The sequence below is a fragment of the Molothrus ater genome, chromosome 24, assembly GCF_012460135.2.
Source record: "Molothrus ater isolate BHLD 08-10-18 breed brown headed cowbird chromosome 24, BPBGC_Mater_1.1, whole genome shotgun sequence".
Lineage (NCBI taxonomy): Eukaryota > Metazoa > Chordata > Aves > Passeriformes > Icteridae > Molothrus > Molothrus ater.
The window spans coordinates 6,236,797-6,264,130 of record NC_050501.2 but is presented as its reverse complement, the minus strand read 5'-3'; the positions used below and the strand labels follow the sequence as shown (position 1 = coordinate 6,264,130).

Genomic DNA, 27,334 nt, shown 5'->3' with positions numbered 1-27,334 from the left:
ATCCAGGAATTCTGTAATGGGATCAATGCAATCTCAACGCCTGAAGTGGCCACTCAGGGGATAAAGTTGAACCAAAGGTGAGATTTTTTTTTTGGTGTATTTTAAATGAATCTCACACATCTCAGAAAACCTGCATTCCATAGGAAAACAAGCTACCAAGATCTGTTCTTACCTTCCCACTGAAAATCTGAAAAAAAATCATCTCACTTCTCCTAAAGAAATTGTGGAAAGTCATTATTTCTCAACTTGTTCCTAATTTTAAGGAAGTTCTAAATTTTCAGGGGCACCACAGCTGGTTATAATGTCAGAAATAACATTAATTCTGCCTTAAACCACAACACCACTGAAAAAAGCCTAAACCTGAAGGCTAAAAATGGAGAACAGAATTACCAATAAATTGTGTTGTGCAGTTCAGCCCATCACCCTGCAGTCTTGGATTGCACATCAAATCTTCAGAAATAAGAGAAAGATCTGCTTGGTAGTGAAAATATAATTTTATTTAACAATAGCTGCCAGCAGTATACTGGTATATCTGTAAAAGATGTTCCAGAAAGTGAAAGACATAAGCAAACTACAACAAATTGTATCAACTCTTCAAGTATTTCTGCAAACCACGCTCCAATCCTTGATGTCCTGTCCTGGGAGGCTCCATCCCCTCACCCTGCTGCCCCCCCTGCAGAAACCAAACTCAGGAGCTGGTGGCACAGGTCCTGAGGCAATGGAGCATTTCTCACTTGGGTTTCAGCCTTCTCCTGAAAAACCTTCACTGGATGGGTTCAGAGGCTTCTGAGTGGCAAAGGGAGAGCAGCAGAGTTGGCTGCACTTCACCGCTTTTTGTTCTGCACCCAGATAGGCATCAGTGGGTTTGGCTCCAGCAGCTCCCATTTACTCCTGTCTGTGCTCCTTTGATACCAAATGCTAATTTGCTGCTTTAGCATAAAAATTTGATTACATCTCTCTCCTTATCACGCAGCTCTGGATCAGTTTGGACATGCCCAGTGTGGAGAAAACACCGATTTTATGGGAAAATGCAGAGCTGCAAGCTGGGGCTGCCCTTGTGGGCCATCCAGGGAAGGGATGGACAGGGTGGAATTGTTCCACAAGTCCCACACACCTCTTGTTCCACAGGCAGCATTTCCACAGCAGGGATCTCCTCAAGAAAGAAAAGCTTTAAGGGGAAAAACTAAAAATAATAATGCACCTAGGATCATCTGTTCTCCCACACAAAAACAAGGTGCAGGTGATGGATTTTCCCCTGGTGTTCAGGAAATACACAAGTCACCTGTTTTAATGCGAATTCAAGCATATTTCAGCTTGAGAATAAAGAAAGTTATTCAGCATGCTAATACATGCAACCAACTTGCAAACTGGAATGCCTACTTGAAAGGGTAACTGCTGTTTTTAAATTGGAGAAGGGGCTAGAAGCAGCATTTTAAATTTAAACAGGGGGTAGATTAATTGCTGTTTGATGAAATTAAAAATGCATTTAAAGATCAGATTGTAAACAAGTTGACAGAAGTCAAGAATTTACATAGTTATGAAAGGGCTTTTTTAATTAGCGTGGAGCTGGTGATTGGGGCCAGATGAAAGTGCTCTGCCCACAGCAGACGCTGCCGTTCCCCTGCTCTGCAGGGATCACCTGTGGGGCTGGAGCTGCTCCTCTCCACCGGGTCCCTGCTCCCTCCCCGAGCCAGGAGGGGCTGGGCAGCTCCTGCCACAACAAAACTGCAGCAGGAAGCCTGAGAGACACCCAGGACAGTTCCCATGCCAGGCTGGAGCTCATTGGGATCCCAGCTCCGAGGGAAAGGCTGCTCTGGGTGAGGTCAGGAACCCACTGGGCACAGCCAGAGCTGGACTCTGTCTGCAAGCTCTCAGACACAGTTAAAGCTCTGAGGGAGGAGGGCACTGGTTTCAAGGGGTCTGAACGGTGCCAGAAGCAGCCTGAGCTGCTGTTTAAGGGGCTGGGAGCTGCTTGCAGCAGCTCCTGGCTGTGGGTGCCCTGCTCTCTGCACTCCAGGGACAATTCCCTGGGGAAGGGAGCACAGCCTGACTCCAAACCCCACCACCACAACTTCCAGGGGCCATCCTGACCTGGTTTTGTGAAGTTTTTAGGTCTCCTTTCAAAGATATGCCCACAATCAGGTGCTTCCTACAGCTTTGTGACCTCTGTGGTGGCCAAGAGCACCAAACCAAGGAGGGTTGGGTCTGGGGTTTCTTCACCCTATGTGTCATTAAAAATGCTGTTATCTCAATAAAAAAGTCATTCCTTTTTCTAGATGTCACGTTGTAGCAGAGACTGAAGCCCTACAGAGGATTCTGATGGCTGAGGAACTTTACTGAGGAGGGGAACGTGACATTAGAACACAGTAATTAATGAAGGGCTACAGCCAAGGTTCTCCTAACCAGGTCAGTCCCCAGGATTTCCCTCTGTGCCTAAACATTCCTGAAACAAATCAGAACAGGGGTTAAGTGTATCTAAGAGAGTTGCCTTTGAAAGAGATGTGACAGGATCACTAAGTGCCTTTATATTGGAATTCTAGCTCTAGGAAGGCAAGGCAAGGCACCACAAGCCAGGGATACAAATATGGATCTGGTTCTCTACCTCTTCTATGTCCAACTAACTCCATGGGTACATAAAGTAGCAAAAGCAGGATGCTTAGAAAAGTCAGGCTGGTTTTCAGAAAGCCAGTGCTTTACCAAAAAAAAAAAAAAAAAAAAAAAGAAAAAAGAAAACAATTAGTGTATAAAAGTGTTTGTGTGAGCATTTCCACGTTATTGCAGAATGTTAAATATTCCAAGAACAACCTAGCAGGAATAGCACTTTCCAGCTTCTAAAATCAGTTAAATATAAAAGTATCTTTACAAAAAAATAGGCATATAAGTCTAGCATTCTTTGGAGTTGTTTATGATGGTCTTTTAAAAATAACCTAGCAGTTTATTTCGTGCATCAAAACCATTAATTTTAAACAAGAAAACTATTCCCTGGTTTAGAAACATTTGAAAATTGCTTTTAAAAAAATTGTAGTGCTATTCCTCAGTGTTGCTGTAAAAAGATTTAAGTATAGTAGTGCAATGATTATGAGTATGCAAAACTGCAGTCCAGGTGCACAGAAACAATTGGGATCAATTCCATGGAAAGGACTGGATTCCACCACCATTTCTTTACAAAATTCCCAGATTTCCATTCAGGAAAAAAAACCACCCTACCATCATTTAAGGCAAATGTTCTTTTTAAAGGTCACTTTAGCTTTCTTCAGGGAAGAAAGGGCATTAAAAGTTCCCATTTCATGGCTCTCAGTCCATTTTGCATCACTAATCATTGCACTGCTATTCCCCACCCAGAGTTAGGACACTACAGTTTCCATGGATTTGGGCTATGACAGAACAGATTTTTAAGTAAAAATCACCAAAAATACCTATACAAAACAAAAAGGCTCTTAACTACCAAAAAGAAAGCCACTTGCAATTCTTAAGGTGAACAGAGGGCAGCTTCCAACTCTGCTGTTTCCTGCTGGAAAATCCTGACAATTATTTGTTTGCTGCAACTCAAAATTCATACAATGCAGGTCTTTAAATCTCCTCAAGCTCTTGAAGACACAAAAAACATCAACTCTGAGCTTTGAGCTTCCTGCCCCAGCTCTCAAGCCTGGATTCAAACTTCCCTGAGGCTGAGGTCATTCAAATCCAAGGTTCACATTGAGTCCATTCTCAACCATTACCATGACTTCAATTCCAAGAGATTTTATAAAAATACAACAAAACAAACCAACAAAACATTGCCAAATATTTTGCAAATGGCTCTTTTGGATACTAAGTTCCCTTCTCTATGTAAATAGGATAGACAAGCAGGTACAGTTCAACGTGTCACAGGTATGACAGGTGTGTACAGATCTTCTGGAAAAGCAATAAATTCCAAAATACATAAATATTCCTTGTACCATACAGCGAGACAGGATCCTAAACCAATTCCTGGACAAATCATGGACCAAATGTTTACAGAGAACAGCAGCAGGGGCGAGCCAACCCTTCAGACTGAAGAATCCAGAGTCACCCCAGTGCAAGAGGAACACGACTGCACCGGCCACGCTCAAAGGCTGTGAGAGGAGGTCAGGAAAGACAAGCCTGTAATTAAAGTCTGCAAACTTTAGGTAATTACTGTACCTGGTCTATCCACGTGGCTTGGAGTAACTGCGAGTTCATGCAAAAACCAATTGCTATTGATATGAAAAGAGCAGTCTGTTAGAAGCATGGTTACGGGATATGCAGGACCTGGTTTGCAGGTGCTGGTTACTTGGTGAGTCTCTTGGCTACATCACTGTAAGCTATTTCAATCTCCTTGTCTCCAGGACAGGTGTTGGTGAACTCATCCCTGCTGTAAGCATTTGTCAGGTATCTCCAGATCCCTGTCATCTCCTTGGGAATCTCAAAGTTGCGGTATTTTTTGGCCACCACCTGGAAGGACAGAATTACGTTAGGTATTTGCATCCGTCACTTCAAGCACTTCTCCAGCCCTGGCCACTCTCTTGTGAGTTTATCCTTCCAGCCTGGGCACTTGGGGTGAGTCCTGCAGTTTCCAGAGGCTGTTCCTGAGGGATGCCCTGGCTGTTCCTGCCTCGCTCCCTTGGGGCTCTCCTCACTCAGGGAAACTTCTGCAGGCAGCCAGAAACTGAGCCTGTGGCTCCACCTGCAGTACAGAACTGACACAGAGCTCTGCAGGCAGGGGAGGAACCAAACCACACTGACGTGGGCACATCTGCACTCCTGTGGCTGTCCCAGGCTGCCTCTTCCAAGATTCCAACTGGGTTATTTCTACAATGCCTTTATTTGTGTCATTTACTTTGTTCTGGAGCAGTTCCCTCTACAGAAGTGAGCAGACACCCCCTTCAGCCATTACCTGCTGACCCCTTCTTCACCCTCTTCCTCCTCGTGAGCTCTGCAGCTCCCTGAGACCTCGAGGTCAGTGCAGGGAATGGGGTTTGGCTCTCTGCTGCCCAGCTTCACACCTGCCCTGAGCTCCACTGCTCAGAGCCCTCTGAGTGACCCAAACTTGCACAAACTCAGGTGCTATCAGTGCAGCTAAGCTTGCAGACAGCTGCAATTAGCTGGGCTCAGGAACAACACAAAGCACAGATTTTTTCCTGCTGCATTTCCCCTTGCAGCCCCCCAGGCCTGACCTTGACAATGTGCAGTTTGGGCAGCAGGTTGCAGTCGGCCAAGGTCATCTCGTTGCCATCCAGGAATTTGCGTGTGGAGACGGTGACGTCCTCCAGGCTGTTCTCATCGATCTCATCAGGCAGGGGCGAGTTCAGGTACTCATCCAGCTTCTGCAGGGTTTTCAAGAGGCCACGCTCTAAGGCTGCACAGGAAGAGAGGATTCAAAACTCATATTAAACTGAGGCTGCCACCAGATCTGAAATCCAAACCCCACATCCCTGTGCTACCCTGAAGGATTTGTAACCCTTGGCCAGTTTTTGTGTCTCTGTGCTCATCAGAACACTGAAACTGGACCAGAATCTCTTTAAATATCCCACAAACGCAGGTTATTTAAAAGCTGCTAATACAGGAGTTTGCACTAATTTCAAATACTGTAAGACTGCCCACAAGGGTTTATTTTTGGTTTAAAAAGTGGCTTATGTCAGTTTCTTAAGACTGTGCCTAACTGGCTTAAACTGATTAGAATTAAGCTATGCTGGGGTTTATATACATTTAAACATAATCTGTTTAATGTCACATGCTCAGCAAACAGCCCTGACCAACCCAGTGCACCCAGGCTGGGGCTGGAGCACAGCAGGATTGGGAATGGAACAGAAGGTTTACGGAATGCAGCAGCAGAGGGCAGCACACCCCAGAAAATCCCCGTTTATTTCCCAACCGTTTGCAAATATTTTACATCTCTCCCTTTGAAATGCAGCAGAAAGGAGCCCTGATTCCCTGAGTTTGGTTTTCCCTCCAAGTATTTGAGGACAAAATTTATTTGTACTGAACTATTTAAAGGCCCAGCTGTGAGTTCTTCACCACTCATTGATCCCTCGTGGGAAATCTCCTGTTTTCCCTCCACACAGAAAGGTTTTAATCCTTTAATGGAAGTGACACAAACTAAGCTTAGCTCAGAACTCTGAATGGGAACCCTCAGTCCTAGAGAGGTGAAATAAGAGCAGCAGATGCACAGAAATTCAACCATTGGGGCATGACACAAACTCTGCCTGAAATTTGCTTCTGGATGTTGAAATATTTATCCTTCATCCAAGAGTTTTGAGTGGCTGCTGCACAGGGAAGATCCAGTGCTAGGGATATTTACAACCCATGCACACCCCGCTGAAATTCTAATTGAACTGAAGTTCCTTTTCAAATGTTGAAATCTTTGACATTAAATTTAAATAAGATTTTAATTCATGAGACTCTCAAGTGTCCACCAACATGCAGCCAAATCTGTCAGGGAGACACTTCCCACAAAGCTGCTCTGCAAAACACCAACAGTGAATGAGGAGTGCTCTGTCCCCCCAGTGACCCACCTTCATTAGCTTCTGGTCTGGAGTTCTTGATAAAAGCAGAAAATTTGGCAAATATATCCATTCCAGCAGTGTTGGATTCTGGGTGCTTTGGTGAGAGTTTCAGGTACCTGAAAAGCAGCAAGGAGCAGATCAACAGCACATTTAGCAGAATGGTGCTCATTGTCTATTAATTAGCACAAACTGGCATTTTGTTACTGATTTATCCTTTTCCAGACTGGCTCCTGAAGCGCAGCATCACACATTGAGGGTTTTAAACCCAGCACTTCCCAGAGGGAGAAAAGCACATTCCTGCTTTCTGAACCAGACATTTGGTACAAGCAGAGTGTCTGAGGAGCCCAGGGCACCAGAGCTCCCTCAGTCCAGTGCTGCCAAGGAGCACATCACTCATCTGTAAGCAAAACTCAGGGTTTTCCACTTAATTAGCATCAGAGAATGATGGACTCCCCTTCCCTTAACAAAAACATGAAGTTTTGCCATGCTGAAAAGACAAAACAGTTCAGTCTGTTAAAGGCAGTGTCTGGATCTGCCTGCCAGCTGAAGAGTACAAAGCCAAGAGTCTGGAGACAGTTTGAACACATGAAAACAAATTCTCTCTATAGTTTAGGACTAAGTTTTGTACAGCAGACTCATCTTCATTTGCATTATTTGGACAGAAATGTGCCTGTCACCAAGAGGGAGAGTTTGAAAGTGCAGAAAGGATGACTGGGGTATAGAAAGGATAATTTAAAAATAATCTTACAGAGAAAACAGTTTTTGATCTAAAGATGAGGGAGCTGAGGGGAGGAAGGTATGACAAGCAAGAACTATTCCATGTCTTCAGTTTATTGCTGCTGAAGAACATCTTAGGGCAGAAATGCCCTGGGAGAGCTGTGTGAGGTGACAAACCATCAGTTTAACACTTACTTGGGTGGGGCCAGAACATCTTCCAGGAACTCTTCAATCTTGTTCACATCTGTTCTCACCTCCCCGTTGTATGTGATGAAGGGGGGGTGAGTGCCTGGAGCCAGATTCTGAAGGTCTGCTGGTTTCCTGGGGACATGCAAACCCATGAACAGTAAGCAGGGGACAACATTTCATTGCTATGACCACAAAAGCTCTGCTGAGGTTTCCACATCCTCAGTTTTCAATAAACACCACCAGTTTTCTTTCTAAAATGTGAGTTTACAATTAAACATTTTGAATACACACGCTAAAAATTCATTTGAAACAGTTAAAAACAATTTCCTCCTACCTCTGGCTGTGTTTATTCTCAACTCAATCCAATGTTGACTGGAAGAGGGACACCTGTACTCACAGCTCCCACTCTCCCCAGCCCCACAGAGCAGTTATATATAGCATAATCTGTGCTAATCCTCCCCCCTGACACAGAGCTGCTCTGGAAAGAAGCAGCTCTGCCCCAGCCCAGTGTATAAAGCATTTATTATGTGCCCAGGGAGGCTGGTTCCAGGCAGGCTGACAGATGCTTCAACATCATGGTTAAAATTATGCTTCAGTTTCCCCCAGTGAAAAAAGGAATTTACAAACAAGAGCAGCACACCTGGGAGAGGAACCCCACACTGGGATTATTCATGAGAGAAACAGCAAAAAGCTGAAATAGCCATTTCTAGCTCTATTTCTAACTAACATTTCCCTCAGGCAGCCTGGCCACCACCTCCTGCTGGCCCAGCTGAGAGCTCAGCCAAGGTAAATCTGCCCCTTGGTTCCTGATTGAGCAAATCCAGCCTGGACCACAACCCTGAGCTGGGCCTGAGCCCTGTCCAGCCTGGCCACGTTCCTGAGCCAGCTCCAGGCAGGCAGGGACTGGATTTACTGGAAACTGCAACTGCACTTCAGGAAATGCTCCTGACAGCAGCAGCAGCAGCCAGGGAAACTGAACTGGTGCCACCCACAGCCCCAGTCCTGCAGTCCTGCTCTGAGCTGAGCCCAGCTTCCGACTCTGCCTTGTTTTCCATTTCTTACAAAGTTAAGAACCCCTGCCAGAATTTCATGTCCTGCCCCTTTTCTAGAGCCAAGGTGTGCTTACTTGTAAGACTGAAGGAGAAAAGGGATTTTCACACTTTACACCCTGGGAGACCTTATGAGTACAAGAATTCAACTCTTTTCAATTTTTAAACTTCTCAGAAGTTATTTCTCACTAAGAGTTGCCACCATTCTCTCACTTTTAGGATTTAAAGTCTGTCATTGAGTAATGCTTTAAGTAGCTTAACACTTCATTTAAATCCAGCTTTGTGACTCCCAACAATCACAGGAAGTCATCGTGGCTCCCTTCCAGTTCCCCATGTTGGCCAGATAAAATTCCTCAAAAGGAATGTTATTTGAAAAACAAACAGGGCAAGAGCACAGGATCTGCAGGAATACTATCAAAGGCAAGCTTTAGCTCCTCAGAAACAGATTATTCCAAAGAACTGAAAAAAGAGTTTTCCAAAGAGCCAGAGTGCATCTCAGAGCACTTTATCCATCTGGATCTTTCAAAAGAAAGCAGAATGAAGATCCCACAGCCCAGCTCAGGGTTTGACTTCCACTTTTCTGCCCCTGCCAGGAGATCCCAGCCAAGCCCTGCTCTAGCACAGCCCTTGGAGCACAGGCACACAGCAACAGCCTGAAAAGGCTCAGAGTACAAATTCCCTCAACAGTCCAACAAGAAGGCAATTACTGTAACAGTGATGTTTTCCTTCTGAGATAAAGCTGGAGAGCATAAAAAACAAACCAAACCCAAACAAAAACCCCTTCTGCAGCCACTCCAAAGAATTCCAAGATGGTTTGTGCCTACCCCAGAGTTTACCAGGGGTTTTGGAGGCAGGGCCACGTTAATTATCTGGCCATCACTACCCCGAGTTAGGATGTAAACACCTCACAGCTTTGCCACAAACCAGAGTAGTAATTAGCATGCAAATCACTTATTGTAGATCAGACAAATTCCAGCCCCCAAATGTAACACATTTATAAATGACACAAATACTGCAATGAGGATCTGAAGAGTAACATGGGGAAAAGTCAGCACTAAAACCCCAGTTCTCAGCAGCATTTCACTCTGCTCAAGTTAGATTCACCTCTGGGTGGTCTTTAATCTTTAATTTGAATATTCCATATCATTATTTAAGCTTTGCCTGTCAGAGGAACTGCAAAAACTCCAGATGAAGATGCTTCAAACAGGATTTCAGCCCTCAGCCGAAGGCAAGCTGGCCCTGAGTGCTGCTCCGAGCCCAACAAATGGTTTGTGCAGTGCAGCTCTGCTCTGGCCCCCAGAACAAGGCAGAGCTCTGGGCGTGAAGTGCTGCTGCCCAGAAGGGAAGAATGAAGCCTCTGTGTGCCCAAAGAGAGGGGAGAAATGCCTGACTCCTGCAGAGGGTGGTTCTGCCCCCCTCCTTGGCCTGTGTGCACGTTTGCTGTGCTGAGGGCAGAGCTGAGCAGTGCAGAACGTGCCTCTGGTAGCTCAGGGCAGCTCTGCAGGGAAGCACAGGCTCAGATGTTCCTGTGTCCCAAGTCCCTCACTCGTGAACTTTTGTACCCAACCATGACCTTTTCAGGCTCACAAACAGAGCTGGCCTTGCTCTAGTGCAGCACTGATGGTATGAGGCAGAGGCAAGCAAAGCCTTTTTTCCTGGCTTTGGCCAACAAAATAAATTCAGGTTTTTTAAACAATTCCTGCTCTGCTCTGTTCCTGTCAGACACAAACTCAAAAAGGGCAGAGCAGACAATTGGCTTGAATAAAGTGCTGACAAAAGCAGTTTCTTGTGGCAATATTAAGGCACCACCTAACATCTATTATCATTCTGGCAGAGATAACAAGGGGAAACAGCCCCATGTGATAGCAAACATTTCCTATTCAGCACTCAGCTGGATGTGATGCTCTGCAAGCTGCACTGCTCTGCCCCTGGGTATTGATCAGCCCACAGTGTTAAAGTTGTATTTAAGGACATCTAAATAAAGTCTAAAGGAATTAAGTTTGTATCAATAGCTATTCCAACCTGAATTAGCTTCAGTGGTCCTTTATTTCCCTTCCCAGAGAGCCCCTTCAGTGCAAACACAAAGGTGGTTTATTTGACCTATTCCCCTGCAGAGCTTTAATTCTGCACTTATTTTGTGTTTTCCCCTCCTCAACAGAAAAAAAAAAAGATCCTGAAAGAAAGCTTTCCTTGTGTAAGGAAGGTCAACTTTAAACATCTGCAACCAATTTATATAGGCTAAAAGTTAGCCTTACATCCCATTCCCCCATCCAATGAACCCCAAGTTGCCAAGGGGACACAAAATAAAGCCAATTCATCAGGAATATTTGGCACTTTAATGATATCTAAACTGGTCCAGCAGTAAAAAGCCTTTCAAACCTAAAATATCTCTGTCCACCTCAGTAACTGCAATAGGTTAAACAACCCCATCATTAAAGGAAAAGGAAATCCCAAATTCCCAAGAGCCCACAAGCAGCAGCTCTGCCCCTGAGCTTGCAGCAACCACAGGCAAGGCTTGGTGGAAGATGTGACACGTTTGGTTTATGGGGCTGGCAGCAGCAGCACTGGCAGGGAAATCCCACACTGGCCAGAAAAGCTCTTTGAGCAGCTCCCAATGCACCCAGAGCTGACAAAAGCTGCTCTCTGCCCCTCAGCACACATGGGAGCCTTCAACACTCCTTGCCAGCACTGAAGCAGCAACTTCAGTGATTTTTAAAACCCAAACAAGTCACCTCCCTCAAAAAAATCCCAAGAGCTTAAGTCCAGCAGGGTGATTTCTCCCTTCTAAGCTGGACTCAGTGCAGAACACTCTGTTTCTGTTGGCTTGATTCCTGAAATTCAGGTTTGGAGGCACTGGCAGCCTCCCCTCGGCAGAGTTTCCATCAGTGCTGGGAAAACATGACTTCACACCCAAAGCAAACACAGGCCCCTGCTGAATTTAGCACTTTCATAAAAAAGAATGCCCAGCCTGAGGAAATGAAGACTCCTGGACTCACTTCTCACTGGTTTTATACCAAGGTACTCATTTCACAGAGGAGCAGCTGCAGTTCAGGTGACAGCACCAGGACTGATCTGGCTGACACTGTACAAAGGCAGAATATTGAAAATTCTGCATTTTATTCCTACCCATTTCACTTGGATTTACCTCATGGGCAGGTATTTTCATTATTATTGCACAATAACCAAAATGATCTTAAAAACATGAAGAAAAGGAGGAGGCTGCACATTGTTTGTGACAATTATCCATCACTGGAGTTTGACCAGAGGGTGGCTGACTGAAAATATCCATCAGTCCCCACTTAGGGCATCTTGATGTCATTCAGGAAAGGAAAAGTCAATATTCACTTACAAAAGACTTTGTGAGTTTTACAAAGGACCATCACTGAACGAATTCAAGAGAATTTACCATTATTTTTGGTTAAACCATCAATGACTGTACCATTTACCCCCAGGTTGCCTCAGTTAATTATTAGGAGAGGTTTTAATTTCACAAAACCAGCCTGTGAGCCATAAAAGCTCTGGCCAAAGCTTTGTTCCACCGAGAATGCTGAGCTCTTGCTGGCCCAATAAATGGAGGATTTCTTACCTCTTCAGGTCCACTGTTGTGACACTGAACACGACTCCCTTCAGCCACAGGATCATGAAGAGCCTCTGGGAGAAGGGGCAGTTTCCTATGCTCTCACCATCACTGCCAGCCTGCAGACAGAACAGAGCATGAATTAATGCATTAATTACTGTGGGCAGGGCTGGGCACTGCTCATCTCCCAGCCTCTGGAGCAGCTGTGGTTAAACACACACTCAGCACAACTGAAATTGCCACATTTGTCAGGTTTTCACTTGCCAGGTGCTCCAGCTGCTCAGCAGTTGCACAGAGCAATATTTCAGTTATCTGTGCCACTGCCAGGGCTGCAGGGAACGTCCTCCTGTGGGCAGCCACACCTTCTGATGGCAGCTTTCCAATGGCACTGCTGCTCTCTGCTCTCTATTATTCTTTTTCTTTCTTCTCCAAGGCATGGCTAATTAATTGGAGTCATCTCCCCAGTTCAGTGCCTCTATCTCCCTGTGCAGTGCTCCAGGAACTGAGAATTGATTGTACTGCAGGTGTTGTGAGGAAAGACATAACTGTGAGTACATAGAGACTTCACTGACAATCAAATAATATCCCAAAGCCACTTTTTATAGGCAATTTATCAATCAGTCTTTGTCCCAGCACCACAAAGGCCCATTGGAAAGCAGCAGTGGGCTCCCAGTGATAGCACCCATCTCATCATCGCTCTGACAATGAAGGATGCATCGCTGAGTTGGAAAATTTTAGTTTTTTCTGGGCTAGAAGGAGGCACTGGAAACCTTTGTTATAAAATTCAATTCTCTGAGTACTGGTTCAGTACTTAAAGCAGCCAAATATGTCAGATTATCCTGACATGTCCTTTATATCAGATGAGTTTCAATGGATTTTGCTTATTATTGTTATTATTAGAGTCCTTCCAAGAGTGATTTTCATCCATGCAATTCTCAGAGCCTGGCCAATTCTTTCATCACCACAGTGAGGAGAATTCAGAAAGACTCTGAAAGTTAAGAAGAATAACAGCAGGATTTTCAGAGGCCAGGAAAAGAGAAAGGTTTTCAGTGAAACTGCCTTAGATTCAGAAAGCTGCTTTGGGTTTTGTGAACTCATGGGGACTTTGCAGACAGAGCTGAGTCTCTTTAAGAGCTGTTGAGGATTTTAAATGAATTACTGTTCCTACAGGCAATGGACTCATTCCTGCAAGTGTCCCTCCTGTCAGAGCTCCCCAAACCTGGCTGTAGACACAGTTTTCTTCAAACCTTTATTGGTGTCATTAATGAAGACTTGTCAGAGAAAGGAAGTTGTTATTCTGCCACAAATTACAAATTGCCAGCTTTAGCTTTGGATAGTAGAGTCAAACTTGCAGCAGGTTATTGTTAATGGATTGTCCTGAACTCTGCCATGTGTTTGCTCAGGAGGCACAATTCCAGAAGCATCTAGAAAAAGGATAATGTTAATATTCAACCCTTCACTGTCCCTGCACAGCAGGCTGGGTTTCAGCAATTCCCCCTCCCATGTTTACACTGGAGCTGACATTTCCTACAGGTAAATTATAGATTTATATTCATCTGCTTTTTCTGCTGCCACGTGTCAGGTCTGATCTACCTTTGGGAAAAAAGGGACTGGAAAACAAAACACTGCATCCCATCTAAGGAAAATACATATTTTGTACTGCCCAGGGTAATTCATGCTTTGAAGCAGAAATAAATCTTTGACTCAGAGCTGATCTGAGTCCTCAAACTTCAAGCAAAGCCTGAGTTACACTGCAGTAACAGCACAGGCTGAAATCCCCATCCCATTAAACTTTACCTGGCCCACTGAAATCCAAACCAAAACTACTTTAAAATCATAGAACTGCACAAAAAGTTGTTTACAATTTCAGGCTGACCTGTGGCTTTCATTAAGGTCCATCCTCCTAAGCCAAAATCCAAGTGACCAAAAAAGGTCAAATGCATTTACTTATCCTGAAACTTTGCTTCTCTCCCAACTCAAGTGCAACATTCAAAGTGAGCAACCAACAGCAGCATCTGCTTTAGTTCAGGACAGGCTTTTTGGATTATTGGAGTCAGAGGAGGGGATCAGAGCCATGAACAAGCCCTGATGCTTTCTCAAAGCCCAGCAGCCCAAAGGGAGCCCAGACTGTTCTGTCTGCAAACGTTTGTCCCACTTCTGCTCCAAAAAGTCCCAAGTTATTCTGAGCACACACTGGAGAAGGAATGCACTCAGAATGCCAAGAAACTCCGGCTCCAGTGCTCTGGAGCCAAGGAATTCTGCTCTGTAACTGTTGCCTGAGAGGCCCATTTGGTGTTTGATGCTCCAGCCCCTCCTCAGGAGCAGCTCCGGGCCCCCTCAATCCATGGATTCTCCTCAGCTCCGGGCCCCCTCAATCCATGGATTCTCCTCAGCTCTGCTTCCTCTCAATCCATGGATTCTCCTCAGATCTGGTTCCTCTCAATCCATGGATTCTCCTCAGCTCTGGCCCCCCTCAATCCATGGATTCTCCTCAGCTCTGGGCCCCCTCAATCCATGGATTCTCCTCAGCTCTGGTTCCTCTCAATCCATGGATTCTCCTCAGCTCTGGGCCCCCTCAATCCATGGATTCTCCTCAGCTCTGCTTCCTCTCAAATCCATGGATTCTCCTCAGCTCTGGTTCCTCTCAATCCATGGATTCTCCTCAGCTCTGGGCCCCCTCAATCCATGGATTCTCCTCAGCTCTGGTTCCTCTCAATCCATGGATTCTCCTCAGCTCTGGTTCCTCTCAATCCATGGATTCTCCTCAGCTCTGGGCCCCCTCAATCCATGGATTCTCCTCAGCTCTGGGCCCCCTCAATCCATGGATTCTCCTCAGCTCTGGTTCCTCTCAATCCATGGATTCTCCTCAGCTCGGGGCCCCCTCCATCCATGGATTCTCCTCAGAGGTCCCCACTGTGCTGGGTGCTCCTGCACGAGTCACTCCTGGCTCTGGGTTTCTCTGCCAGAACAGAGCTGTGCTGGCAGTAAACTCTGAACTTCACATATGAGAAGAAAACTCTGAATTCTGACATGATCTGACGTGCAGGGGTTAATCACAGAATAATTGTTCTTGTCATTGCCTTGTCTTTGAACTCAGGCCATAAAATTCCAGGATATCTTCAGTGGCTAATCCTCATCACCATCAGAGTAAAGCAAATATTGCATGTTTACTTCTCTGCACTAACCTTAACATAGGTTATTTGTTATTTAACAAGGTTATAGTCATCCTATACCAAGAAGCTTTGGGGTTTTATTTCAAATCCTTCTTAAAACCAGTTTTAAAATCTTTATTACCAGTAATATTGGCAATATTACTAACGCCAAACTTGCCTGCAATTAGGGCTAATTTCCAATTCTACCATTGCACACTGAAGGATATGTATCCAAAAACCTCACCACATATCCAATTTCACTGAATTGCAGGTTTTCAATTGTAGGGGTTAGGACCAGAGAGAGGAAAAGTGCCCCACCTCTTACACAGTGAGGAACATGGAATTTCTCACTTGTGTGTTACCCTCTACAAACTGAATTGAATTCAAAAAACTTCTGAGAAGGTGGCAAAAAGGACTTTGTTAATTGTAAGACGTGGCACAGGGAGAGCAGGGCCCACACCCTCCAGAACGCTGCTCTACAGTGCTCTATGAAAACAAATAAAGCTATTTTTAAAGAAACATTAAATAAGAAAGGAAGTTCAAACAAGAATGGGAGAGTTGCAGGGCAGTAACAGAGATCAGCTGCTCACTGAGGAGCCAGCCTGGTTTATCACAGCCACACCGAAATTCCTGGCAACTCCCAGAGCCCAGCAGCTCGGCCCATGCAGGAGTGCAGAAAGGGAAAAACCCAAAATCTGCTTATCCCAGTGTCTGCAGGAGTGAGCTTAGCTTGGAAGGCACCTCCTCCCTTTCTCTTCCCTGAGCAGTGATTTCATTCAAATGAGACTGTCCAAAAAAACAAAGCCCCAGAGAGTACAAGTAACCAAACATCTGTTTGAGTGGCTGAACCAGCTAAGGGGAGGGGAAAAAATCCATTTAAATTGTGAAATGTTTGTCTTTACAGCTGCATAAAAATTAACCTGACTCCTGACACGAGAACCTGAGTGGATTTACCTTAGCAAGGGAGTGCTGGAGTTTATTGCAAGACCAACAAAAAGCCAGAAAAGCAAAGAAACATTAAAGGGCACAAACCCCTTCTTATACAGCACAGGTCTGAGAATTCTAGAAATCCTTGGTCCCAAAGATTTCTGCAAAACTGTTTCAAATATTAATCAGTTAAAAGGAGCCCACTACAAGTTTCCCAAAGTAGATCAAATAACTGCAGAAAAATAATAAACTCAAAGTGCATCTGATGAGCAATGTCATCCAGCTCAGTCTCTGCCTGCAAAAATAGAACAAAAGGGCAGAAGACCAGGAGACCATTTCTTAATTTACCCAAAACTCTCAAGGGAATTTCTCCCAGATGTGACATCTTTACCAGAAGTGGTAAGAGAAGTTTGGATGAAGGGAGATAAAGACACTTTAGAAGCATCTCACAGAATACTTTTCACCAGAGACAAGGACTGGAGCCATGTGGCTGCACAGCAAGGAAATCCCCACTCCCCCAGGTGGGGAAGCTGCACTCTGTAAGGCCTAGAATAATGTTCCAGCCAATAAACAGATTGGGGGGGAAATGAAAATGAAAGGAAGGGTATGTTCAAATCCTAAACTCAGTAATCCTGAAATATGTCTGGAGTTCTAACAGCGAAAACCAAACCTGCTGAGAAAACTGCATGAGCAACCCAGCATGATGCAAAGCCATTGCCTCAAACCAGCAGATAACAATCAATTTTGCCTGCTTAATGAGCAGTAAGCTCATTCCAAAACTGAGTAATTAATAATAATCCTTTCAGGATTACTGTTTTGAGAGGAAATGGTTTAAGGTGAACTAACAAAGCCATTCAAGTGAAAAACCTGCAGCAGTTCCAAGGTCTGAGATAAAGGAACAGAGGATCCAGAAAGGAGTGGTTTGATGTTCCACACATGAGAAGGACCTGCCTGCATCAGCCCAGATCCCTGGACCTTCACCTTGCCAGGCTGAACAGGCAGAATTGTGCTGAGGGTGCTCCAGTAAGGGGTAGAGAATTGCAGCCAGGGAGGAGTGACAGCAATCCATGTAACAAAGGCTCCCCACAGGGCCATCCCTGCAACTGCCCCCTGTGCTGGGGCGGGGACGGAGGAGCCCCAGGGATGATGGAGGAGCCTCAGGGATGATGGAGGAGCCTCAGGGATTGAGGAGCCCCAGGGATGATGGAGGAGCCTCAGGGATGGAGGAGGAGCCCCAGGGATGATGGAGGAGCCCCCAGGGATGATGGAGGAGCCCCCAGGGATGATGGAGGAGCCCCAGGGATGGAGGAGGAGCCCCCGGGGATGACGGAGGAGCCCCCGGGGATGACGGAGGAGCCCCCGGGGATGACGGAGGAGCCTCAGGGATTGAGGAGCCTCAGGGATGATGGAGGAGCCCCCGGGGATGACGGAGGAGCCCCCGGGGATGACGGAGGAGCCCCCGGGGATGACGGAGGAGCCCCCGGGGATGACGGAGGAGCCCCCGGGGATGACGGAGGAGCCTCAGGGATTGAGGAGCCCCCGGGGATGACGGAGGAGCCCCCAGGGATGATGGAGGAGCCCCCGGGGATGACGGAGGAGCCCCCGGGATGATTGAAGAGCCTCAGGGATGACAGAGGAGCCCCCGGGGATGACGGAGGAGCCCCCGGGATGATTGAAGAGCCTCAGGGATGACAGAGGAGCCCCCGGGGATGACGGAGGAGCCCCCGGGGATGCTCTTTGCTCACACCCACTCTGCAAAGCAAAGCAGACCTTAAAGGCTCCCATGGCTCAAATATTGATGAATATTGATGTTCTCCTCTTACTCAAAGAGCAACACAAGTGACAAGGCAGGGCTGGAAAAGCTTATCTGCAGTAGTGCTCCTCTCCTTGCCACCCTCCCAGACCTGCAGTTTGAGAAGGGAGTTGGTTTGTTTTTAGGGGAGGAACAGGTCAGGGAGCAAGGCAGAGTCCAGCCCTGACCAAATCCGGTTCAGCCAGATTTAATCTGAGGGCTCAGTGACAGGGACGCTTCCTCCTGCCACCTCTGGCTCCCCAGGACAGGGCACAGCTGGGGCCACGACCCCCAGGGCAAAGCTTTTCCTTGTGCCACCAGGCAGAGCACACAGGAACAGAACACTTCAGCACAGGGCTGGCACAAAAACGGGGCTGAGAGCCCAAAGAACTTCCCTGCCACGATGAACAAAACCAGGAAAGGTGGGAATCGGGGAGAAAAACCAACAGCACATCCTGCAGAGGGTTCAGGACATCAGAAGTGCCTTTTGAAAGTGAATTCTTAATTTGCTACCACTGTGTGAAGGTAAACTCTCAAGTCACAACCACCACACCCTGCCCAAATTTAGCTCTACTGAACAACTTAGGCCATCCCTGCTACTTTAAATAGCAATTCCTTTGAGAAAAACATGGGAAAATGGAAAACAAAAATCATCAGGTCAGTGCTGACACCTGGAATTCCCTAAGATAATTAGCCTGAGATAATTAGTGTACATTTGCTGTATGTTGGCTGACATTAACACACCCAGGGCAAAACCAACCTGAGTTACCACTGCCTCCCTGACCCCTATCACCATTTGTAAGGAACCCAAGTTCCACTTCAGCTGAGATTCCTTTAAACTCAAAAAATACTTCAAAATAATTAACTCAAGTGCCTGTGTTTGCTTGAGATCTGGCTCTTTCAGCAGGGAAAGGAATGTTTGCCAGCCCATCCAAGCTGCCCCTGCAGTCATTACCTTTCTGATAAGTCCCCTCTGTGGCACACACTGGACTGGAACAGCCACTGACCATTTTAGGATGATGCTATTTTTAGCCCTGTGATGCTGCTCCCAAGAAAACCATCAGCAGACTCGTCCTGCACACTTTCCTGCAGCTCCTGCTCATCACTGCCCAATTCTCACTCAAAAGCTTTTGGAAGATGGTGTGGGATCCTCATGGTGTAGGGAAGTAAATTCACAATTCAGCAGGATTTAATTAAGTGCTTCTAGTCCTTTGGAGAACAGGAATTATTCCATGCTCATCCTTTGGAAGAATCAGATGGAGAGTCCCAAACCTGTTTTAAATACAAATCACCATTTTCTTCAGTGAAGAAATGAGCTTAATGACAGGAACTCAAAACCTTGGCTTTATTGTGGACAGACTCAGGACACTTCCTGGCCTGGCACAGGAAAATCCAATTATTCTCTAATGGCACGGGCCTGGCATCTCTGCCGTGGCAATACCTTGAATAAGAGCTGGTGTTGAACAAACCCCCCAGGATCAGCAGGGCCACACGGGTACCAATGTGCTGGGCAACATCTTGACACAATCTTGCAATTTTCTGCTAGGAAACTTGTAGCAGACAATTAACTCTGCAGCACTGAGGGTTTCTTTTACACTGCCTGAAAGTTGCCTTTGGGTGTCCAGCGCATAGAGCCAGAGCAGGAATTGTTCATGACAGTGCTTGTGTCTCCCTGGATTTATTAAATTTAGTTTAAGTACAGTGTAAGTACAGTGTGTGCCTTGGCCACAGCCCAAGAGACCATTTCCAAACCTCCCCCACCAAATCATGGAGCACCAGAGTGAGAGGAAAGAACTGCAAACGCTGTCACTGGGGCTCAGAAGAACCCAGTCAAATCTGAGTCTGTGGCATTTCAGAGCTCTTCAAATAATCCTCTGACTGTGCCTCACTTCCGTGGGACAGGAAGAGACAGAGCTGTGTTTGTGGTATTTATAACCTCATTTAGAGACATGAGCCAGGGGCTGGGCAGATGAGCAGAGAGAACAACCAAGAGCTGCTCCAGCCTCACCCTGGGCTGCTCCTCCTCCTCCTCCAGGAGACTTGGACTGAGCCCAACAAACCCCAGAGGAGTTTCATGTCAGAATCCCAGCCCAAAAGGCACCAGCTGGGGGTTTTGGAGCCTGGTAGAACACAGGATGTGCCCCCAAAGCACTGCCCCAGCCCGGGGGGAGCAGCAGTGCCCACAAAGGAGGGCACTGAGGACACCAACTGCCCAAATTCTCAGCAGCCTCTCAAAACCCAGAGCAGTCCTGAACCTGCTCCCCTGGCAGCAGCACCTTCAGAAGCTCTGGGGAGGAAAAACATGACCTGAGACCAAAAGTGGGGCTGGAGTTTCTGTTTCAGAGTGAAGGGACTGGGGGAGGTGTGCTCCCTGTCCAACACAAGCAATGCACGACCAAAAGGCACCTCCCTGGCTGAATTCCCCCTCCCTGGCTGAATTCCCCCTCCCTGGCTGAATTCCCCCTCCCCTGGGAGATGGGAGCCGAGTTTCTCCTCTGGGATCTGTGTCCTGATCTCCCTGAGCTCCAGAACATGAGGTGTCTCACCTCATGCACACCCTGAAAGGCCCCAAAATCTCCTTAGGCTTGCTTTGATTTTATTTTTAGATAAAACCATGTAAAAAAGCTATTTCCTTTATTTCAGACAAGCAGCTCCCCAAAGGACTGAGCCAAAACAGAAAAGCTCCAAGAGAGCCAAAAAGCTCTGAGGCTGGCCCAGTAGCACTGAGTGATCCCATTAGCTCTTCTCAGGAAAATAGACAGATATGACTTCACTCCTGGATTACACTCCTATATTTAGTTTATACCTAATATGGAGATTCAGTGGGGAGAACTCAGTCATTTCCTTTCCTTGCCCTTTGTCGGGCCAACAATACAAGGAATAAGTCTGAGCTCTCAGAGAATTCCCACACCAAGATGTTTGTCATTAACAGCACTTTAGTTTGTGTTTTTCACTTCAGTAGAAGCAAACACCCTAAAAATCCAGATCGTGCCTCAAATGTATTTGACCTGAATTTAAAACCCCAAACTACTCAAAGCAGGTTTAAAAAATTTAACTGTTACTTTTTTTAAGGGAAAAAAATATTCTAAATAAAGGATTTAAAGCTCCTGAAGTCAAACCCCTATTGAAACTCCTGTGAAGACAACATGACAATTTTGGGTTTAGGTATTTTTACTGGTAAAATATGCACAAATTCTTAATACCACAAGGGAGCACCTAGCATCTATTTTAAGACTAAAACTATATTATTCCACTGAAGAACATGCAGGAAAAAACCCCAAACCTGATTAGGACAATAAGCTGTTTGTTACAGCTTATTTACCAAGAACTTTGAAGATAAAAATCAAATTAGATGGATAACAAATACAGATGTAAACTATTTTTTCCATGAACCATCAATTTGCAACCAACCACCACCTTAATGAAATTTTGTTGTCTTAAACAAACCAAGTGCCTCCCCTGGCAGACAAAAACCACCTTGTTTTCTCCCACACTGTCCAGTTCAGGCTTTACAGAACTGCACTGCTCAGTTCACTGGGAAAAAAGAACATCTACCAAAACAAGGCAACAAATCCAATTACTGCCAAGTACAGTGATCCAGCCTTAAAAGTCGTTCTTGTGGATTTTGAAGTGGTATGTCCAGCCTGGCCAGGAGCTGGGATTGGTGCAGGCACTGTTACAAAAGCTTGCAGGCCTTGTGTTTGTCACATCACGAGAAATGTTTCATTTAAACATTTAAACACAATCTGAGCACACACTGGTGAGAAAATAACAGTCCAGGGCTTTTTTTTTGTCCCTTTGAGCTAATGAACACTTGGAAAAATCAAACTTTAGAGTCCAACAGTCACTTCCCAGAGTGCACAGCTTACTGTTTAGCTTGGAGTTCAAGGAATTCCCCAGTTAGGTCCTTCCAAACTCAGATTCCTGGAAGGGACAACTCAGCCCTCAAAAATCCACATCCAGAGAACCAACAGCTTCTCTGCTCTCCCCAGTCCAGGACAGACAGGCCTGCTCCTGGAATAAAGAACCCTTTCCATGCCCAAGATGAGGTCAGGAGAGCCATGCAAGGAGCAGCCAGTGCCATGAGTCACTGCAGGCTGGGAGGGGGTGATCACCAACTTCTCATGTGCCAGTCCTGGCCCAGGGCTGCCACTGCCACATTAGCAGGGCCCCCCACCCACTCCCCGGGGTGATGTAAGGATTGCTCATATCTCATTGCTTCTCAACAATCACCTATTTCTATGGCCAAACACAAAACTCTCTTTCAAGAGAATCCCAGTCTCTTTAGTCATTTTCTCAGGGATGCTGGTGTTCACGGGGCCCTTCCCTTCCCTTCCCTTCCCTTCCCTGCTGGGTGAACTCATCCCTGCACACTCAGCCACAGACTGACCCCAGAGCACCAGGACAAGCCCTGGATCCTCAGAGTTCCTTCATCCCTGACTTCCAGCAGCCTCCAGGCCCCAAAGTTTGCCCCACAACGTTTGCTCTGCCACAAAGGCTTTTCCTTCCACTTCAAGCCCTCGATGCACACCCAGAGAAATCCCAGCTGGGAAAAGTGAGGACAGACTTGTCTTTTGTAGCAGGATCTGTGCTGCAGGAATGTGTCCATGGCACGTGTCCCACGGAGGGAGTGACTCACAGGCACCACCACAGAGCCCAGCCCTCAGCCTGTGAAGGGCCACAGCTGAAATCCGGGAATTCTCACAGTTTTTAGAGGGGAAAAGAGGAAAAGTGACTGAGTGTTAAGCCACATTCCAGCTGCACAGTCAAACAGAAGTTCTCCTGACAGTCAGAGCTGTCTGGTGTTAATCATTGGGAAGGGGAGAAGGGATGCCAGGGAATACAACCATTACTCAGAAGCAATTCCTGACTGAAGGAAAGCTAACTCATCTGGAAATGAGTTAACCCTCTGGAAATTATTGCCAGGAGGTTTTAAGCTTACTTACCAATGATTTGCAAAAAAAATAACATTTACACTTGAGACCATCTCTGCACTTTTAAACAACGCTGCACCAAGAGCACCAGTTCCTGCATCACCAACCAGACCCAAATGAAAAAGCTGAGGATGTTTCTGGCTGTGAGGACTTCCCCAGGCAGAATTTAAAGGAATTTGCTGACCAGAGCAGGAAAAGGCCTGATTTATACCCACTGAGCACAGGATATAACTCAATGGTTACACCTCAGTTTACAAAGGGCTCCTTTACAACACTCCCAAGAAATAACCCTCACATGACATTTTGCTGTCCATACCAAAGGCATATCAAAGACAGGCTGAGGAGGTTCTCAGCTGCTGAGGTTACATCAAACCCTCCAAGGATGATCTGGTGCATAAGGAGGAGACTTATCTAATAAGATTATCAAGCAATAACCCTGCCAAGACTACCTCTGAGAAGCAGCACTGCATGTCTCCAGTCCTGTTATTTCCTTGTACTGATGTGCCTCTAAATCATACAGCTACTTTGTGGGTGAGAAAAAAAATAAAACCTGATGACAAAGAAGCTCAGGGATGGTTTGTAATAAAGCAATGTCCAGAGCTACAGGGCTGCAGAGTGCCACAGCAGAGCTTACATAAGAGAATGAGCACAGGGTGGGACAAAGGCAGACCTGAACCCACACAAATCCATCCTCTGGAGATGCTCACGTCCCCTTCCTGCCCCAGCCCCAGCCCTGCACTGAACAGAACAGACCCAGAAGACAAACAGTTCACCTGCCAAATCTCTGTGTGGTTCAGATCCACAAAACCAGAGACAAGCTTCTGCTACAAGCACTGGGAACGCTCCAGAGTGGGGGATTTATTAAATGTGAAATCACAGCTTTTTCTCTTGTACTGACAGACAGCTCAAGGGTAAACAGAGAGGAGGCTCTATCTGATTTTGAACACAGGTGCCCCATGTTGCAATGACATCTCACTTGGGAGCTGCCAGAATCCAAGGGCTCATTAATTACAAGTACACACACGTTACCCAGGGCAGAGGGGAAACCTCCCTCACTGCTTCCTACATCTGCTCCAGCCCATGCCATGCCAGCAGAGACACACAACTCTGAATTCCTCATTAGTGGAGTCTGGCGTTTGCTTCCTTTAACTCTGAACTTGCTGACCCTCTGTGTCTTCACCTCGGTATGAGAGGAGGATGCAATCACTGAGTGCCCTCCAGAACGCCCAGGGCTGAGCTTTCAGCAGCTCCATCCTCACACACTCCCTAACAGGAACTGCACAGGCAGTTTTGTAACTGTTCGGTGATTTCCACAGGTGACTGGGCCTATTTGACCAATTCACCTCACCACGTTTTTTATTTACAATAAAATTCCACACACCACCAACTAAAGCACAGCTATTATTCCAAGTGACCTGTCTGAGCTGCACTCCAATTCCAGAGCTCAAGTTTCTCTGAGCACATTCACCACAATGCAGCCTTCACTGCTCTGAAATGCCACTAGGGCACATGAAAATATTCCTGTTAGACAATGGAAGCCTCCCTCGTTAATAAAACATGGACCAGACAAGGAAACGAAATGAAATCAGATACATCACTGCTTTTGTCCTAATCAACTCTCAAGAGAAAATACTCAGAAAATATTTACACTTGTTTTAGAAGAGACCACAGGCAGCCCACCGGCTCCGGAATGAAATAAATTCTCGAAGTTTTCATTGTGACACCAAGAATCACCACCGTAACAGAGTTTCTTACCTAAGTTACCCTCATCCTGCAGGGGCTTCTCGCAGGCTCTGGAAATACAAGTTACAGCAGACCGATACATTGTGTGCCGGGAGAAACGGCCCCGATGTGCTGGGACAGCCCTGGGACAGCCGAGCCCAGCCTGGCTGTGCTCCTCCCTCCCCGGGCCGTGCCCATCCACTTTGTTACTGATCACAATTTAACAAGGCTCAAACCCCACGGGTTGGGCGCAGAGCCAGACCCTTTCTCCTGCTTCACAGGTTTGTTTCTCAAGCTTTAATCCCTACCTTTGTTTCATCTCAGGTCTGGCTGCTACAATCCTTTGTGCTCAGGTCATGCAGTCACCGCCCCTGGGCCGGGCCTTGGGCTGAGTTTGGTCCAGAACTTTTCCCACTACCTCTGCCTGAAGAGCTTCCCTGGCTAGCAGGGCACAGCTAGAACCCAGACACGGCTTGAAAAGTGATTATCTGAGTGGAGACACTCTCAGTAACCTGGGATTTTTTTTTTCTAGATTGCACCCACAACCACGTGGAAAAACTGCAAGTGAGCGTCCCATTCACAGAGGAAAAAATAATTATTAAAATCCAATTTTAGTGCTCCTTTAGACAGACACTCTTGGTTCTCTTCAATAAACATATCCTCCTAGCAATTTCTGAAGTGAGCATCTAAATGAGTCAGAAAACAAGATTTTATTTGCCTTACAAAAAAAGCTGTCCTGATAATCCTCAACAGCTTCAATAAAGTGTGGGACAGGCAGCAACACCCAGGTGAAACAACTGTTTTGGTCTGGGGGATGCCCTTTACCTGAAGGAGATTGTGAAGGCAGGCAGTAATAACCTCTTATTTTAACCTGAACTTTATCCTTAGGGCAGACAGTGCTCAGCGTGCAGCAGTCATCCATAACAATGGGGAAAGGTTTCCTTGAGGGAAAAAATCCTCACTGATAACCCAAAATTTAGCCTTCTTAAACCCATGCCAATAAAGAAATTTCAACAGAAAAGGACAGAAAAATTCTCTGATTTCCCCCTTTCATATAATCTCACACGTTTATTGGTCCAATTCTGGTTTAATCAGAATGAACACATCTCTCTCAAAACTATTTTTACAGCTTCTTCCATGCCACTCCTCATGCATGAAATATTCTCTTTAAACACACCCACAAAGCTGATTTCCCTCTGCCCCCAAATCATTCTGCCATCAATCACTGCTCAAATTTCTTTAAAAATAAGAAAAATCAGCTGATGAACTTTAGGACAGATGAAGATAAATTGGCACATTGCATTAAAGATACACTGCTATAAATAATTCAGAGTAATCTGTAACTTAATTGCTGCAGTTGTAAGTCCTAACCTCTATACTAAGAGCCTAAATATTCTGACCAAAATCAGGTCTGGAATCCTCCACTGCAATGCTCTCCCTGGGTTCCCATTAGTGCCTCTTGATACTACTATTAGGAAGTGAAAAGAAGAAAAATTCAACACTTTTAGAGAGTATAATTTAAGAAATAAAATCGATATTTCATAACTTATTTCTAAATAGCTGGAAATTCTCATGCTTGTCATTGTTGCTTTCATACAAAGCAATTCCCAAGTTCCCAGATGAAGAGATCTCTGATTTTCTCTCCGCAATTGGAAGAAACTTCATCTGAACAATGTAAATACTTTCCTGCAGAGGCTTTCATTAAAGGACGTTTAAGCACAGAAAGAGAAGATTGCACAGAGTAATTGGTGTTACTTTTGATATGAAGTAAAAGTAAGATGCTGCATCACCAGAGCCCCGGAGGATGCAAAATATTGCATCATACAGCAATAAATGAATGCAAAACATGTGGAGATACCATATGGTATCTTCGCCAGATAAGGGCAGTACAACACATGCTCATTCTTCTAGTTTGGATAAAAACCTGGTGTTACTTTACATATTCACTTCCCGTCATAAAAAGTAGACTTTTGGGGCGGGGAGCGAGCAGTAACTCGTGTTTTTGCTGCTTTTTTTGCCGCCTTCCTGCGCTTGGCCGGGCACACAATGCCGAGCGAGGGCGATCCATTGTGGCGCTCGGTTCTTCCCTTGTGCCAGCGCTGCTGCCCCGCACCCGCGGCACCCTTTGCTCCGGCCGGAGAATCTTCCAGCAAAACGCATCCGGGCCGCACTTTTCTCCCAAAAAGAAGTGACTTTTCTTGCGGTCCGCCGGCGCTATCGCCCGCTCCATCTGCGCGGCTCTGACTCACCGCGGCTCCCGCACTCCCTCCCGGCGCCGGGCACACGCCCTCGGCTCCGCTTTTGTGCCCGCACCGCGCCGGGAGCCGCCCCGAGCGGAGCCCCCCGCGCCCGCGGGGTGTTCGGGGGGTTGCTCCGAGGGGCTCCCCTCGCCATGCCCGGCTGAGGAGCGGGGTCTGCGGGGAGCGGGGTGCGCACGGAGGGGCCGAGGGAGCCGGGAGGGGACTCGGAGCCCCCCGGGCGGGAAAGCTGAGGGAGGAAGGAGGGGGGGGGGGAAGCGCCCAACGGTCGCGGCGCGCGCGCGCTCGGCGCTCAGACGGGACGAGACTCCCCCGCCCCACCTCCCCTCCGCTCTCCTCCTCTGCCTCCCCTCGGCCGTACCTTGACGAAGAGCTCGATGACGGGCTCCTTGTCGCCTTCCTTCAGCCCGTTGACCGGCACGGACAGCGCCATTGCTCTCGCTGCTGCAGCCCCTGCTCCGCCTCGCCCGCCGCTGCCACAGCCGGGACGGCGACGCCGCTCCGCTCCGCTCAC

The 27,334-nt window shown here is 46.6% G+C and overlaps 1 protein-coding gene across 1 annotated transcript; it reads right to left on the bottom strand.

Moving 5' to 3' along the window:
• Nucleotides 1-475: 475 nt before the first annotated feature.
• Nucleotides 476-27,334, bottom strand: CLIC4 (chloride intracellular channel 4). The gene is made up of 6 exons (XM_036397076.2): nucleotides 27,182-27,334; nucleotides 12,045-12,154; nucleotides 7,416-7,541; nucleotides 6,513-6,619; nucleotides 5,175-5,356; nucleotides 476-4,452 (listed from the first exon to the last, which is right to left on the bottom strand). The coding sequence occupies exons 1-6, from the start codon at nucleotides 27,251-27,253 to the stop codon at nucleotides 4,288-4,290; spliced, it is 762 nt and encodes a 253-aa protein (XP_036252969.1). The 5' UTR covers nucleotides 27,254-27,334; the 3' UTR covers nucleotides 476-4,287.

What these genes read in the sequence shown, in the direction of transcription:
- CLIC4 (XM_036397076.2), bottom strand. Translation starts at nt 27,253, where the DNA reads ATGGCGCTGTCCGTGCCGGTCAACGGGCTGAAGGAAGGCGACAAGGAG. An exon ending in TCATCGAGCTCTTCGTCAAG is followed by an intron (nt 12,155 to 27,181) that starts GTACGGCCGAGG and finishes TTCTGTCTGCAG; the next exon opens with GCTGGCAGTGATGGTGAGAG. An exon ending in GATGTTCTGGCCCCACCCAA is followed by an intron (nt 6,620 to 7,415) that starts GTAAGTGTTAAA and finishes GCTGCTTTTCAG; the next exon opens with GTACCTGAAACTCTCACCAA.